Here is a 12,480-nt window from a genome sequence, read left to right on the forward strand (position 1 = left end):
AGTCTGTACCACATGGGCCAGGGTCAGGGAGCAGTACATCTCAATCTGTCGTTTCTTCTGGTCCTCCAGACAGCAGATCTCTGGAAGAGCCCTCATCCCTTCCTTGCAAGAGAGACTTGGACTACATACCTGCCTCTGATAGCTTCAGAGTTAATGCTGCCACAAGCCGTTTGAAGGAGGTTTAAGTAAACAAAAGCACAAACTGAAAATCCCAACCTAACAAAACCCAACAAGAATCTATGTGGTGTTCATCAGAATTGCCACAGCCTCCAGCTCTCATTTGAATGTGCCCTTGGATTTGTGTCAGCTTTTTCAGAGCCCCATTCTCGGCACATGGACTGGGAAGGGGCAGGGGTCAGTGGGGCCCATACCTGTATTAAGGGTCCTTCCCAAGTTCTGTAGGTTTAGAAGCACATTGGGCCCCACCTCATCAGCTCTTACAAGTGAGTGCAGGTGGGTCAGCTCTTCATTCCAAAGAGTTGTGTAGCTTGTTAGCTTGGATCAAGCCTACCAGATCAGTATCTTGTAGTCTTTCAGTAAATATTTCTTGAGAATCATTTTCTTGAGGGCCAGGCACTAGGGACAGAACTTGATCAAGAGATGTCCAGTATTGCCATGTCTCCCCACCTTCCAGGAGGAGACAGGGCTGGAGGTTGAATAAATCGCCAGTGGCCAGTAATTTGGTCAGTCATGCCTTCTATGTAATGAAGCCTCCATAAAACCCCTAAAAGAACAGGGTTCAGAGAGCATCCAGGTTGGTGAACCAGTGGAGATTTGGAGAGAGTGGCACACCTGAGGGCACAGAAGCTCCATGCCTTCCCCAGACCTTGCCCTCTGCATCTCTTCCATCTAGCTGTTCCCAAGTTATATCCTTTTATAACAAACTGGTAATCTAGTAAAGGGAAAAAAAAGAAAGAAAGAAATGCCCAGTTCTTATCTTTGGGAAGCTGATGTGAGGCAGAGAAGGCAGGCAAGCAGCCATTGCAGAGTCAGTGCAGGAGGCCACAGTAGATCCCATAGCAGCTCCCAAGGACAGTAACCTAGCCAGGAGCAAGCCCTTACCAGGCACAGAAAGGCCAAGTAAGAGTTGGCTGGGCAAAGGAGGGCAGGTAGGGACAAGTGTTTGAGACCTGCCCTACATGTGCAGAGTCTGAGAACAGTGAGAACAGAGTTCATACAGAGGAACTGCCAGAGGCTCAGGATGTCTGGTTTCTAGAGGGAACTCAGGTGAAGCCAGAGGGCCAAACAGACCAAATCACAGAGGTTCCTGATCAGAAACACGCTGAGGGATTTAAACTTCTTTCTAAGATCAATAATAAGCCTTTGAAGGCGCTGAATAGGAGGAAGATGAGTTTGGATGTCCTTTATTGGGAATGCTTTATCTATTCAACAGATATTGAATAGCTCCTAAATGCCAGGCCTCACCAGGGTCCTGCCCTACTGAAGCTCAGATTTTCCTCTCATGGCCTTCCATTGAAGTGACTATCTCTGTGTTTGGCACAGCCTTTAAAAGGGAGATGTTTGAAGGAAAATTTCCATATGAAGCAGGCAGACAGTGCCTTTACTATTAAAGTATATTGCTGGTATCCTTAGTGTCACTCAGGAAGCACACCATGGAGTGGGTTTGCAGAGGTGACATTTTAATCCCAAACTAGCTTCCTGCTAACCGTTCCTGCTTGTAGTGAATAACACTTGTGTTCAGCTTTTGTTTTTTTCCCACCACTGAAAACCTAACACACGAGGAGAGTAATATGTGCTGGAACAAAATGTGTGGTTTAGGGTTTATTTACTATCTCAGTTTATCCTCTCCTTGTCTGCAGTCCCTTGGTTCACTGAGGGGGAATGTAAGTTCTTTAATTGACCATCTCGTTGTATGGTGTAGTGTTTTATGAATGGAGAGAGATGTTTTTCCTGATTGGCCAGAGTACCAGAGCAAGTCTCTGTTCTGAGCCAATCAGAGTGCAGCTTGTGAACCCCCAGCTCTGTGAGTGGTAGTTGTGTAGTATATCCACATGCCTCTGGGACATGACAGCAGTGACACCGTTAATCATCTGGTACGATCAGAGTAAACGGAAGAGAATGCTGTAAACAGGATTAGTGTCCTGCGCTTCAGAATTCAGTGTCTCAGGTTTGCCTTTGTGATTGGAGTTGATGGGGAGGTGACAGATGCGAGCAGACACGTGGGATTTATCCAGCTGCAGGGAATGGATGGGGCAGTCCTCTCTCTGTAACAGTGACTTGAGAGCTGATAGTTCAGATTCCTGCATTCTTGGGTGCTGGAGATAGGGCTGTCTGATTAGCAGCCCCCCAGCAGTTCTAATCAATAGTTTGCTCAAGATCGATATGCACACATTCATGGCTTAGATAATAAAAGACTTCACCATTGACCATCCCAATGGTTTTGTGAGTGTCCTGATTATTTAAGAATTTTCCATGTGCAGCTTTAAAAGAGGTCAGTGTCTCTGTGGTTGCTGGGGCCATAGAATGGTCAGGGAGTCAGAAGGCTTCAGTCATCAGGGAAGTTGTGGTGTTCTCTTCCGGGGAATCCCCAAGGTAGCTCCACAAGCTGCCTGAATTTTGAGGGTCTGGACATGAATGATCTCAGACTGGTGTTTGCCACATCTCTGAGTCCTGTGGCCTTTGGAAATGCTGCTCTCATTTTTGTCAAGAGAACCCCATCCACTGTAACTAATCAGTCACCACCCAGGCAGGGTGGTAGGTTCTTAGAGATACATTGGTGAGCAGAGCTGCCTGATCCATCCTATCAAGACAGACAAGGAAATAGGCAGTGGTGATACAGAGTGTAACAAGTTCCCAGTGGGGTAGTGGCTTTCGAATGTTTACATAAGTTGGTCCAGAGTGGCATCAGGTTGGAAGGAAGGGCTGGAAACTGGACTTGCAAAGCATTTTGTATAAGACTGAGAAAAGCAATTGAACATATTTCAGTGGTGGCTGAGGTTCATTATAAGGGGTTTTTCGCTGGGCTTAGAGGCCACCGCAGGAATGTCTCCTGAGGAAACTGAGAGCAATTCAGTCTGGTGGAGCCCTCATTGCTGGAAATAGGGAGAGAGGGGTCGGAGGTCAGCGGCGCCTTGCGTGCAGAGCTGGAGTGTGGGGCTGCTCCGCACTAGACTAGGACTGGGGGCCGCCGGCACAGCCACGGCAGGGCCACCGAGGAGGGAGCTCCCTGCTGCGTCTCCATCGCCAGAGGATGCCCTGGGACCACTGAGTAGGACTGCCCCAGAGTGAGGGCTGGGGAGTGTACCAGACTGAGTGAGTGGCATGCGCTGCAAGGTGGCAGTGGGAACGAAGGGGATTCGCAGCACATGGAGGAGCCAGTTATGGTGCCCTGTCGGCGAGGTATAGAACAGTGTGGTAGGATGGCCCTTTGCCCTCCTTACCTCTGTTGCCCCTCCTCTTTGCTTATGTGTCTGTCTTACTCCTGGGACCCTCACAGCCAGGCATCTCATTTGTCCTGTGCTTTGAGGGCAGATCACGTTGTCTTGGTCACATCTACATAGTTGGGGGGCTTGTCATCAGTGACCTGCTTCTCACTCGAGTCTGGCTCTTCTCTGTACAGTCCCCTCCATCAGTGTGACTCTGCATGAACTTTGGGTTTCTGCAAACAAGGTTCATGTCTATTGTGATTGATTTATAGTTGAAGGAGTTGCAGACCACAGAGATCCCTCAGGAGCAACCACAAAATCTTCATTTCCTGGACTGATAACAGTCAAGCTAATGTTCAGTAATGAACGGGTGCCAGGGTTGCCTGAAGACCTGTCACTGTCTTCAAAGCATGTGGGGCCCTCTGTAGGGCTGAGGGCTTCTGGTTTGCTGAACAGGTCTTCTCCTGGGTGGTGAGTCTAGGAAAGAAGGACACAGCTTTGTCAGTTTGACAACATATTATTACTGTTTCTCTCGCGAGCAAGGTTAGTGCCCTGAAGAGAAGCTGAATGCATAAGAAGCCACCTTCTCCATAGCGTAGGACTGTCTATCTCTCAGAAAAGGTTGGACACAGGACATGGGTCAAAGTAGGCTTTGACTGGTCAGTCAGACGAGCTTTCAAGTTGGTATGTCAGGTTACAGAGACTGGCTGTTTCCTCTTTTCTTTGGAGCAGATAGCTGGAGGACATTTCCCAACCTCTCTTGCAATTAGGTGTGGCCACATTCTAGTCGATGGATCACAGTCAGGAGTGGTATACCCTGCTTCCAGGCGTGGCCTCTGAAAGCCCCCATGTGTTGTCCTCCGTGGCCCTTTCCCTCTGGTGGTAACCCCGAATTGTGCATTGAAGGGTGGGAGGAGTCTGGATTCATGAATCATCCTGCAGAGAACCACCGGCCAGTCATGGAAGCCACTTTGGACTGTTCACAAGTGAGAAATAAGTTGTGGGGGCTTATTTGTTACAGTGGCTGACATAGGCTCTCAGTGGTGGAGTCGTGACTTGAGTCAGGTCAGTCTGACTTTGGAACTCGAGTTATTAACCACAGTGCTCAACAGCCACTTCTGTCACAGCTGGCACCGCTCCCCCCCCCCCGCCCCAGGCCATAGCTGCCCTTGTCCCATAGACTTCTGAAGAGCAGGATGGACCCAGCACTTTCATGGGTTGATCTGGAGATTGCACAGCTACAAGGTGATTTTCCAAAGGATGTTTTTAAAATCACCACACGTTACTGGATATCATGAGGCTGCATGGCTCAGAATTCTTTCATAGTTGTGGCTGCAGCTTGGGGATTTATAGTTAGAAGTGCAGGAAGGACACAAGGAGGGGCGAGGGACAGAATCTCTTCAGGATGGCTCTCTTAGGGAGGGGAGGAAGACTCGGGGCTGCCCTATCAGAGAGGATCCTGACTCCAAGTGAGCCTCGAAGATGTTCTATCAGCAGAGTGGCACTGACATTTTAAGATCTTTCCTGGGACCTGGGGACCTGCAGATGAGTTGACTACAGCACTTGGCATGGGGTAGCTTCAAGTTCATTTGAGTTGGGGAGGTAGGCGCACAGATCACAGATGTGTGCCAGGGTATGTGCTGTGGGAACACGAAACAGTGAGCGATTCCAGTCCATGGTCAGGACCGAGAGGAGGGCTCATGTGAGCATCAGTTCAGCAGATTGGCAAGAGGACAAAGGTGTTTCAGGCAGGAGAAGCAACATGTATAAAAACATGCTGCACACAGCGTCACAGATCAGGAGGTCAGGGGCAGCCTGGGGCATCTGAGCCTGGGCAGGGGTGGCAGGAAGTAGTGCTGCAGAAGTAGTTGAAGGATGCTGTTTGTGGGTGGCTCAGGATGATGGGGAACCAGCCAAGTGGGCAGAGATCCTCTCGTGTCCATGGAGAGAGACGGGTGCTGGGGAGAACAGGTGTGGACTAGTGGGAGCTGAACCAAGGCAGGGAGGCCGAGGAGAAGGGAAGAGGCTTGAGAAGTCACGGAAGTGGGTTCAGCAGAACCAGGCTGATGACTGGGAGCTGTGGAGGTGGGCAGAGACATAAGGACAGGGTGCCTCCCACCTGGTAGCTTGATGCAGGATGTTGCCGCCGCTGGGGCTGAGAAACCCAGAGGAGTTCATGTGCCTACGTTACTTACAAGTGGGCCCTGCCGCAGGCAGTCAGAACAGAGCTCTGGGGCTTGGCAGCCAGGTGTGTGTGTGCGCGCGTGCCGGCTTAGGCACCTGGGAGTCACCAGCATGTCAACTAAAGACTTGACTCAAGTCAGAGGGGAACCCCAAGGGCATTACTTTGAAAATTAAGCATGTCTAGGACCCATTAGGTCCCTGAATGCTAGTGGCTCCACTCTGGGACGGGATGTTGTCTGATTCCCACAAAGGCAGCTCCAAACATACCCAGACAGGTCCTCCTGGAGACGGAGCTGGAGTCTGTGTTCCAATAAGAACAGGGCTGCGCTGCATTAATTATCCCTGGCTATAGGCTTCTCCTTCTGGAAGAGGGGAACCATTCATATCTAAGAGCTCGTAGTCCAAAGGCGTGGGGTTAGTCTGTGAAACACATTCGCATTAAAGCAAAAGACTGCTCGGAGCCCAGTTACAGCTTTTCCCTGCAAACACACATGCACACATGTGTACACATACCATTTCCTGCTCAGGATGAGCATGGGCACCTGTTTGCAAGGAATGTTTTAAAACGGAGCTCATCGCAGAAGAAATGGAGCCAACTAATTATTTCAGAAAAACCAGACCCTTCTGGGACTCTCTTTAGCACTCAGCGATCAATTAAGACATGGTGCCCCCCTTGACAGGGTGAAATGCAGGGTTCTCATCACAAAGGCTTTGAGCCCCCTTACTTCTGGTGGGCCTGTCAGCACAGCTGCCCCAGAGTGTCCAGGAATTCTGCTGTCTACTGTGTGGGCCATTTCTCTGTTAGGCAGGTGATCTGAGATGATCTTGGGGGTCATACTGATGTTAGGTATGGACCATGCATATCTTGAATGTAGGGTCGGGTGTCAGAGTAACGAGGTCTCCTAACTCTGTGGTTTCCATGGTCATAAAGACATGGACTGTTGCAGCTGGAGGGGCCCACATGCCATGGAGCCTGACCTCAGTTTACCAGTAAATGAGAGATCTGCCCATTTTGTTTGGTGGTCTGAGCATCAGTGTCTTCAAGGAAAGGCTTTTCTGATGCCCCAGAACATGCTGAGGCCTCTTCACAGGCACTCTTCCAGCACTCTGCACTGGCCTTTCACAGTTACCATTTAAATGACTGTAGGGTTATTTATTGTTTCTCTTCCCCAACAGCTCTGGGAGAACAGGAACCACATCTGTCTTGTGCACTGCTGTCTCCATTCTCCAGCCTAATTCCTGAAGTGAATGCATGATTGACCTGAATGCTTTTAGTAAACATTTGTGACTTTACTGTGGGGTGCTGTGCTAGGAATACCATCAGTGGCAGCCCTCTGAGACCTTGCAGTGTGGTGGGAGAGATGGCGGGGGTTGGGGGGCGGGGTGTAGGTCAGTGCTGTGGTGTGAAGCACATAGGAGCCCAGAGGATGGAGCACTCAGGGAAGGGTTGACAGAGGGCAGAAAATCATGAAGGATAAAGGAGGTGCTGGCTAACAGGCATAGCCACTGTGGAGGAGGGCATTTGGGGGGCCTCCCTGTGTTTGCATTTAGACCTCGGGAAGCACAGGTAAGGCTAGATGGGTGTGCCAGGCCTAGATTTCTAGGGCGTTGCATGACAGGCCGAGTGTCCTGATTTTATCTTGGGAATTGTGGCAGCAGGGAAAACTTTAAGACCAGAGCCGTGGTGTATTCAGATTTGTGTGTACGGAGATAGCCCAGCCAGTGGAGGGCAGATGGATTAGAGTGTGGCCTGTGGTGAGGAGACCTTTTCAGGAGATGTTTGTGATCGTTTGGTTAAGTTGGTGGTGACCTGCATCCAGTCACAGTTGGGGTGGAGAAGAGAGGACCCCAGTGTTGAAGAGGGGGCATCCTTTGGACTGAGGGGCATTTTGGATGGGGAGTGGGGGGGGCGGGGCAGGGAAGGAAGAACTCTCCTCCCTCTTCTCTAAAGACAAGCCTGTCTAACAGTCTGGAAGTGCTCAGAGGGCCTCTTATTCCAACCTGGCTACCCACTGAACTCCTGTGAGCTGTTCTTGCCTCTCGCAGGTAAAGGACCGTAAGGTAGAGATGCTGTTTTATCAGAGAACCTAGGTATCTGCCTTACATCTTCATTCTAGGGGCAGGTGACATAGTTTTCTTTTCTTTTATGAAGACTTCAGCAAATTTAACAGCCCCGGTCTCAAGTGTATGAAAATACAATTATTAAACAGGCGTATAGATCGTAGCCAAGAAATCCCATTTTCTTTTACATCATGTGGCATAAAGGCGAGGTACTTAAGAGCAGTCATTGTCAGGGTAACGTTTAAATGGAAGTGGCCAATAAAATTGATGTCATGGTATAAAATGTGAAAAGCTAAGCTATTCTCTTTTCCAAGGCTGAAGCACACTGGCAGAATGCAGAAACTGGGCTCGTGGGGCTCATCTGCTGCAGGCAGTGGCATCTGCTGGCACAACGCGTTTCTTCCAGGGGCCAGAGGGCATGGGGAAAAGGGAGATGCACTGTCCCCAGTAATCCCGACCCGTGTGCTTCTTGCCTCCACAGTGTGCTTACTGATCTGTCTCCAGGGCCACCGCCATGTCCAGCCGGGGTGGGAAGAAGAAGTCCACCAAAACCTCCCGGTCCGCCAAGGCGGGAGTCATCTTCCCTGTGGGCCGGATGCTGCGATACATCAAGAAAGGCCACCCCAAGTACAGGATTGGAGTGGGGGCACCCGTGTACATGGCTGCCGTCCTGGAGTACCTGACAGGTGAGTGTGCCCGCGTCACCGTGGACACCACAGCTTTTCACAGGATTTGTAGGACCTTGTTCATTTCTTTTGAAAATGTTCAAACCTACAGAAAAGTTAACAAGAACAGTACCGTGAACATTTTTACCTAGATTCACTGGTTGTCAGCATGTTGCCCTGCTTGCTTGATCTCCCTCCACCCTGTGTGTGTGTGTGTGTGCACACGTGCGTGCGTGCGTGCATGTTTACATTTATTTTTGGCTGTTACCTATTATATCGTCCATTTTGAAATTTCCTCAGTTGTCGCAATAATGTCCTTTATGATTCTGTTCTATTTTCTCTCCTGACCCAGGATCCATTTCAGGATCGTAATTGCATTTGTCTATCAGGTTTCTTTAGATTTATTTAATCTAAAGCAATTCCCCAGGTTCTTTTTTTTTTTTTTTTTTTTTTTTTTAACCTTTGATGACTTGGATATTTTTGGAGAGCACAGGCCAGGTGTTTTGCAGAATGCCCTTTAATCTGGGTTGGCCTCAGGCTTGGGTTCAGGTTAGACATTTTGGTAGGAGAATTTCATAAGTGATGTTGAGTCCTTCTCTGGCATCATGTCAGGAGGCACTTGGCTGTGGGTTTGTCCTGTTGTTGGCAGTCTTCGCTTTGATTATTCAGTTAAGGTGGTTGTGTGTTTTTCTGCACATCCTGGATTACAGTCTTTCACCTATTGGCTTTAGCATTCCTTGATGATCTTACCTGGGTCTGTTATCACTATGGTGGTTATAAAATAGTGATTTTTTTCTGTTTCTGTTATTTCTCCTACATTTATTAGTTGGCATTCCTCTGTTAAGAGGAGCTTTCTTTCTGCCCTTCCCTTCTTTTTATTTTTTGTTCTATCAATGTTGGTTCATGGATTTTAAAAATTTAGTCTATTATACACTGTCATGCCGTCACTTGTTATCATGGTCACATTGTCTCACATTTGACCTTCAAGCTGGCTTTTATGTCCTTCTGCCCCCTCTACATCAGTTTCTGTACATTTCCTTGCTTTCCAACATAATGAGATATTCTCGTCTCGCCCTGACCTTCCCCTGCCCCAGTCTTGGCATCAGCCATCTCTCCAGCGGTGTCTTTTCCCAGATTTAACATTGTTGGTCTTGTTGGTGGCTCCATAGCAACTGTGGAAAGCCGGGTAGGCGGGGATACCACCCCCACCCCCCATTTTTAGTCATGGGAAGCCCAACCTCAGGGCATAAAAAGATTTGCGCAGGGTCACATATAACCAGGAATTACTTGAGAAGAGGTATACATCCTGCTGTCCTTTTGTAATGCTTTTATCAGTTTTTGCTTCATACACCATCAGGGTGGGTGGCGGATGGGGGCAGCTGTCTTGCTAGAGCCAGAAAGGAGAGACTCACCTTGACAAGGTGCTGCTTCCAAAGGGAAGTGGTCAGGAAGTAGAAGAGCTGGGTCTCTTTCTGCTTTCCCAGGCCTCTTGATAAGGCAGGACCAAGGTTTCCCCCACAGAGAACACACTCCTGAGGGTTGTAGAGTTTTTGTGTTCTGTTAAAAGCATCTAGGCACAAAAAGTAATTGGAGTTATAGTTGTGAAGCCTTTGCACATATTTAGAGCTTGGACCCACTGCTTGTCAGAGACTCATAGGTGGCATGTCTGGTAGCATGAAATAGGCCTGATTCTTCTCACTATACAGATGAGGAAATAAACTCCTAGAATTTGTGTGTCATACCCAGGAAAACCATGTATAACACTGGCAGTCAGCTGGGAAGACCAAGGGAGAAGTCACTAGATAGGACTCAGAGGACATTTTTAAGATCTGGCCTGGCAGTTTACATGCTGTGTGACCCAGAGAGAGTCACTTAACCTCTCTGGACCCCAATTTCCTTATAAGTCAAATGGAGACAATAGTCCCTGCTTTACCAACTCCAGGCTGCTGTGAGAGCCAGAGGGGCTTTGTTTGAGCATAATGGGAAAGCTGACATGATGTGCAAACCCATCCAGCTCTGTTTCCTGGTTCCTGAATGCTACGATGCCCCCAGCACAGGAGTGACACTGGAATGTTCATAGACATATTCACTAGGTCAGGTACAACAGCAGTTTCATTTCTTCCATCAAGCTTCCTGTTTTTAGTTAGCAGGACGTTTGTGGGGGAATACCACTGCTCCATCATGTCTGAGGCAGCTACTATCTGTGCCACACAGAAAATCTGTACGTTTTCCTTGTCTGTGCCTGGCTGGCTCTGAAACTGAGTGCAGCGCTCGTAAGCGCCAGGTCAGCAGGATATTCTCAGGCGGGCCAGGCACCTTGACCCTGCACCGCCCCCACCAACTGTGCCTGTCTCTGGCTGTCATGGGTACAGTAGTGGTCCCAAAGCGGGGTGGGCATGGTCAGGGCAGCCCAGCACTGGCACTGGCCAGGCCACTCAAGGCAAATCCTTATGCTGGCGTTAGCCACGTTAACCCCTGTATATTAAAGAGTAATATATATTTTAAAATTTGACCAAGTCCTTCCAGCAGAGCTATAGTTAGCTGAAGCTGAGCCATTTCCTCTGCCTGCATGCAGCACTGAGTCATTGGTGTGACCGTTGCCCAGTGCCTGCCCCCTCCTTGACACCTGGTCTGTGTGATGGGGCCTTGGGGGACCTTCTGAGCCATTAACACTGCACTCGATCACTGCTGGTGGTCCCTTGTGTCTGCCAGGAGCTGAGTTCTAGGGCCATGTCCAGTGAAACATCGCTCCATTCCACCCGTCAGGACAGTGCTGCACACCCACACTGACTGCTCTTGGGTGGTGATCTGCCCTGAGCCCCTTGGGCCGGGATGTGGGAGCACATGGATATTGGGAAGTCATGGGCAGAACTTTGGTTTTGGTCCCTGAGAGAGAAGTAAAGGTGGGCCAGCTCTATTTCTGCTCTGCTCTTTGCTTTTGTTTCACTGAAGACCCTTTCCCACTGGTTCCGCCTATTTACTGAGCACGCACTGTGTGCCTGGCACTGTGCTCTGCTCTGTGTGAGAGCACAGGAATGATTGGGGGAGGAATGGTCTCTGCTCTGTGGAGCTCTCAGTCTAGTCTGGGAGAAAGAACCAGTGAACCAGATGGTTACTGACTGTGCTGAGTGCTGTGGAGGCTGTAAACAGGACAAAGGGGCCTGGGGGCCTGGAGATGACGTGGCCTCGGAGGGCTTCTTTGAGGAGGAAAACGTCAGCTGAGACCTGAAGAAGGAGACGGTGCTGACCAGCCCTGCAAGGGCTGGGAAAGGGGCTTTGCCACCCACTCACCTGCATGCAATGCACCTACTAGGTGCCAGCCTCTTTCCAGAGCTGGGAGAAGCCAGGGGAGCAACGCTCAGGCAGCTTACGGCCAAGTCAAGGATGTGGCCCAGGCCCAGACATCATGCTTCAACACAAGGCATCTGAGGGAAGTACCACCCATTCCGCAGGTCCTCATTGAGAGCTACAGTTTGTCCAGTGCTGAGATACAAGCCAGAATAAGACCTGCCCCCAGCCCAAAGAGTTTTGTCCAGCGGCGGGTACAGGCAAGAAAAAGGCAGTGATGCGGTAGGACCGTATGTTCTGGGAGCAGGTTTCAGAAAATGTTTCTTGGAGGATGATTGCTAACCAGTTGACCAGAGCTGCCCTGTTGTCTTGTTGTCACCTGAAGGGCCCTATGGAGGGATTGTTTTCTTCTCTTACAGGTAGTGTACACAGTTGCAGGCATGGTGATGGCATGCCACACAATGCTCTTTTGAAATGGCTGGGCCAGGCCTCCTCCTGTGAGAAGGCCCCGGTGGAGAGATGAGGAGGGGTCTGGATGCTCAGGGGTTGCTGAGCTGCAGGGCCCACCTAGGACCAGGTAGCTCTGGAGCAGGGAGTTGACATCTCCTTGGTGGCCAGCCTGGGGCACCACTTGGGGTGCCGTGATGTTCAGTAGAATCGGGTAGAGGCAGCAGAGCTGGGTGGTTAAGAGTGTGGCCCTTGGTGTCAGAGCTGCCATTTCTTCATTGTGGTCTTAGGCAGGTCACTCATATCTCCAGGATGCAGTTTTATTATCTGTGAAATGGTGGTTACAGTAACTGTCATAGAGTTATTAAGAGGTAGAAATGAGAGGATGCACGTGAAGGGCTTTTCCATGCCTGCAGAGTGTAGCTGCCCAAATGCTAACTGGTAACATT

General features: G+C 49.7%; 1 protein-coding gene across 5 annotated transcripts in view; it reads left to right on the forward strand.

The window, feature by feature from the left end:
- LOC130853131 (core histone macro-H2A.1) overlaps positions 1 to 12,480 on the forward strand; it is an 87,233-nt gene that overhangs the window by 1,937 nt on the left and 72,816 nt on the right. For 4 of the 5 annotated variants that reach the window (XM_057734382.1, XM_057734410.1, XM_057734401.1 and 1 more), the window contains exon 2: positions 8,113 to 8,317. In XM_057734382.1, the coding sequence (XP_057590365.1) occupies positions 8,146 to 8,317 (172 nt within the window). In that variant the 5' untranslated portion in view covers positions 8,113 to 8,145. The remainder of the gene's footprint in view (positions 1 to 8,112; positions 8,318 to 12,480) is intronic. The other variant, XM_057734391.1, reaches the window with a different exon arrangement.

This window comes from Hippopotamus amphibius, chromosome 1, assembly GCF_030028045.1.
Source record: "Hippopotamus amphibius kiboko isolate mHipAmp2 chromosome 1, mHipAmp2.hap2, whole genome shotgun sequence".
NCBI classification, from domain to species: Eukaryota; Metazoa; Chordata; class Mammalia; order Artiodactyla; family Hippopotamidae; genus Hippopotamus; species Hippopotamus amphibius.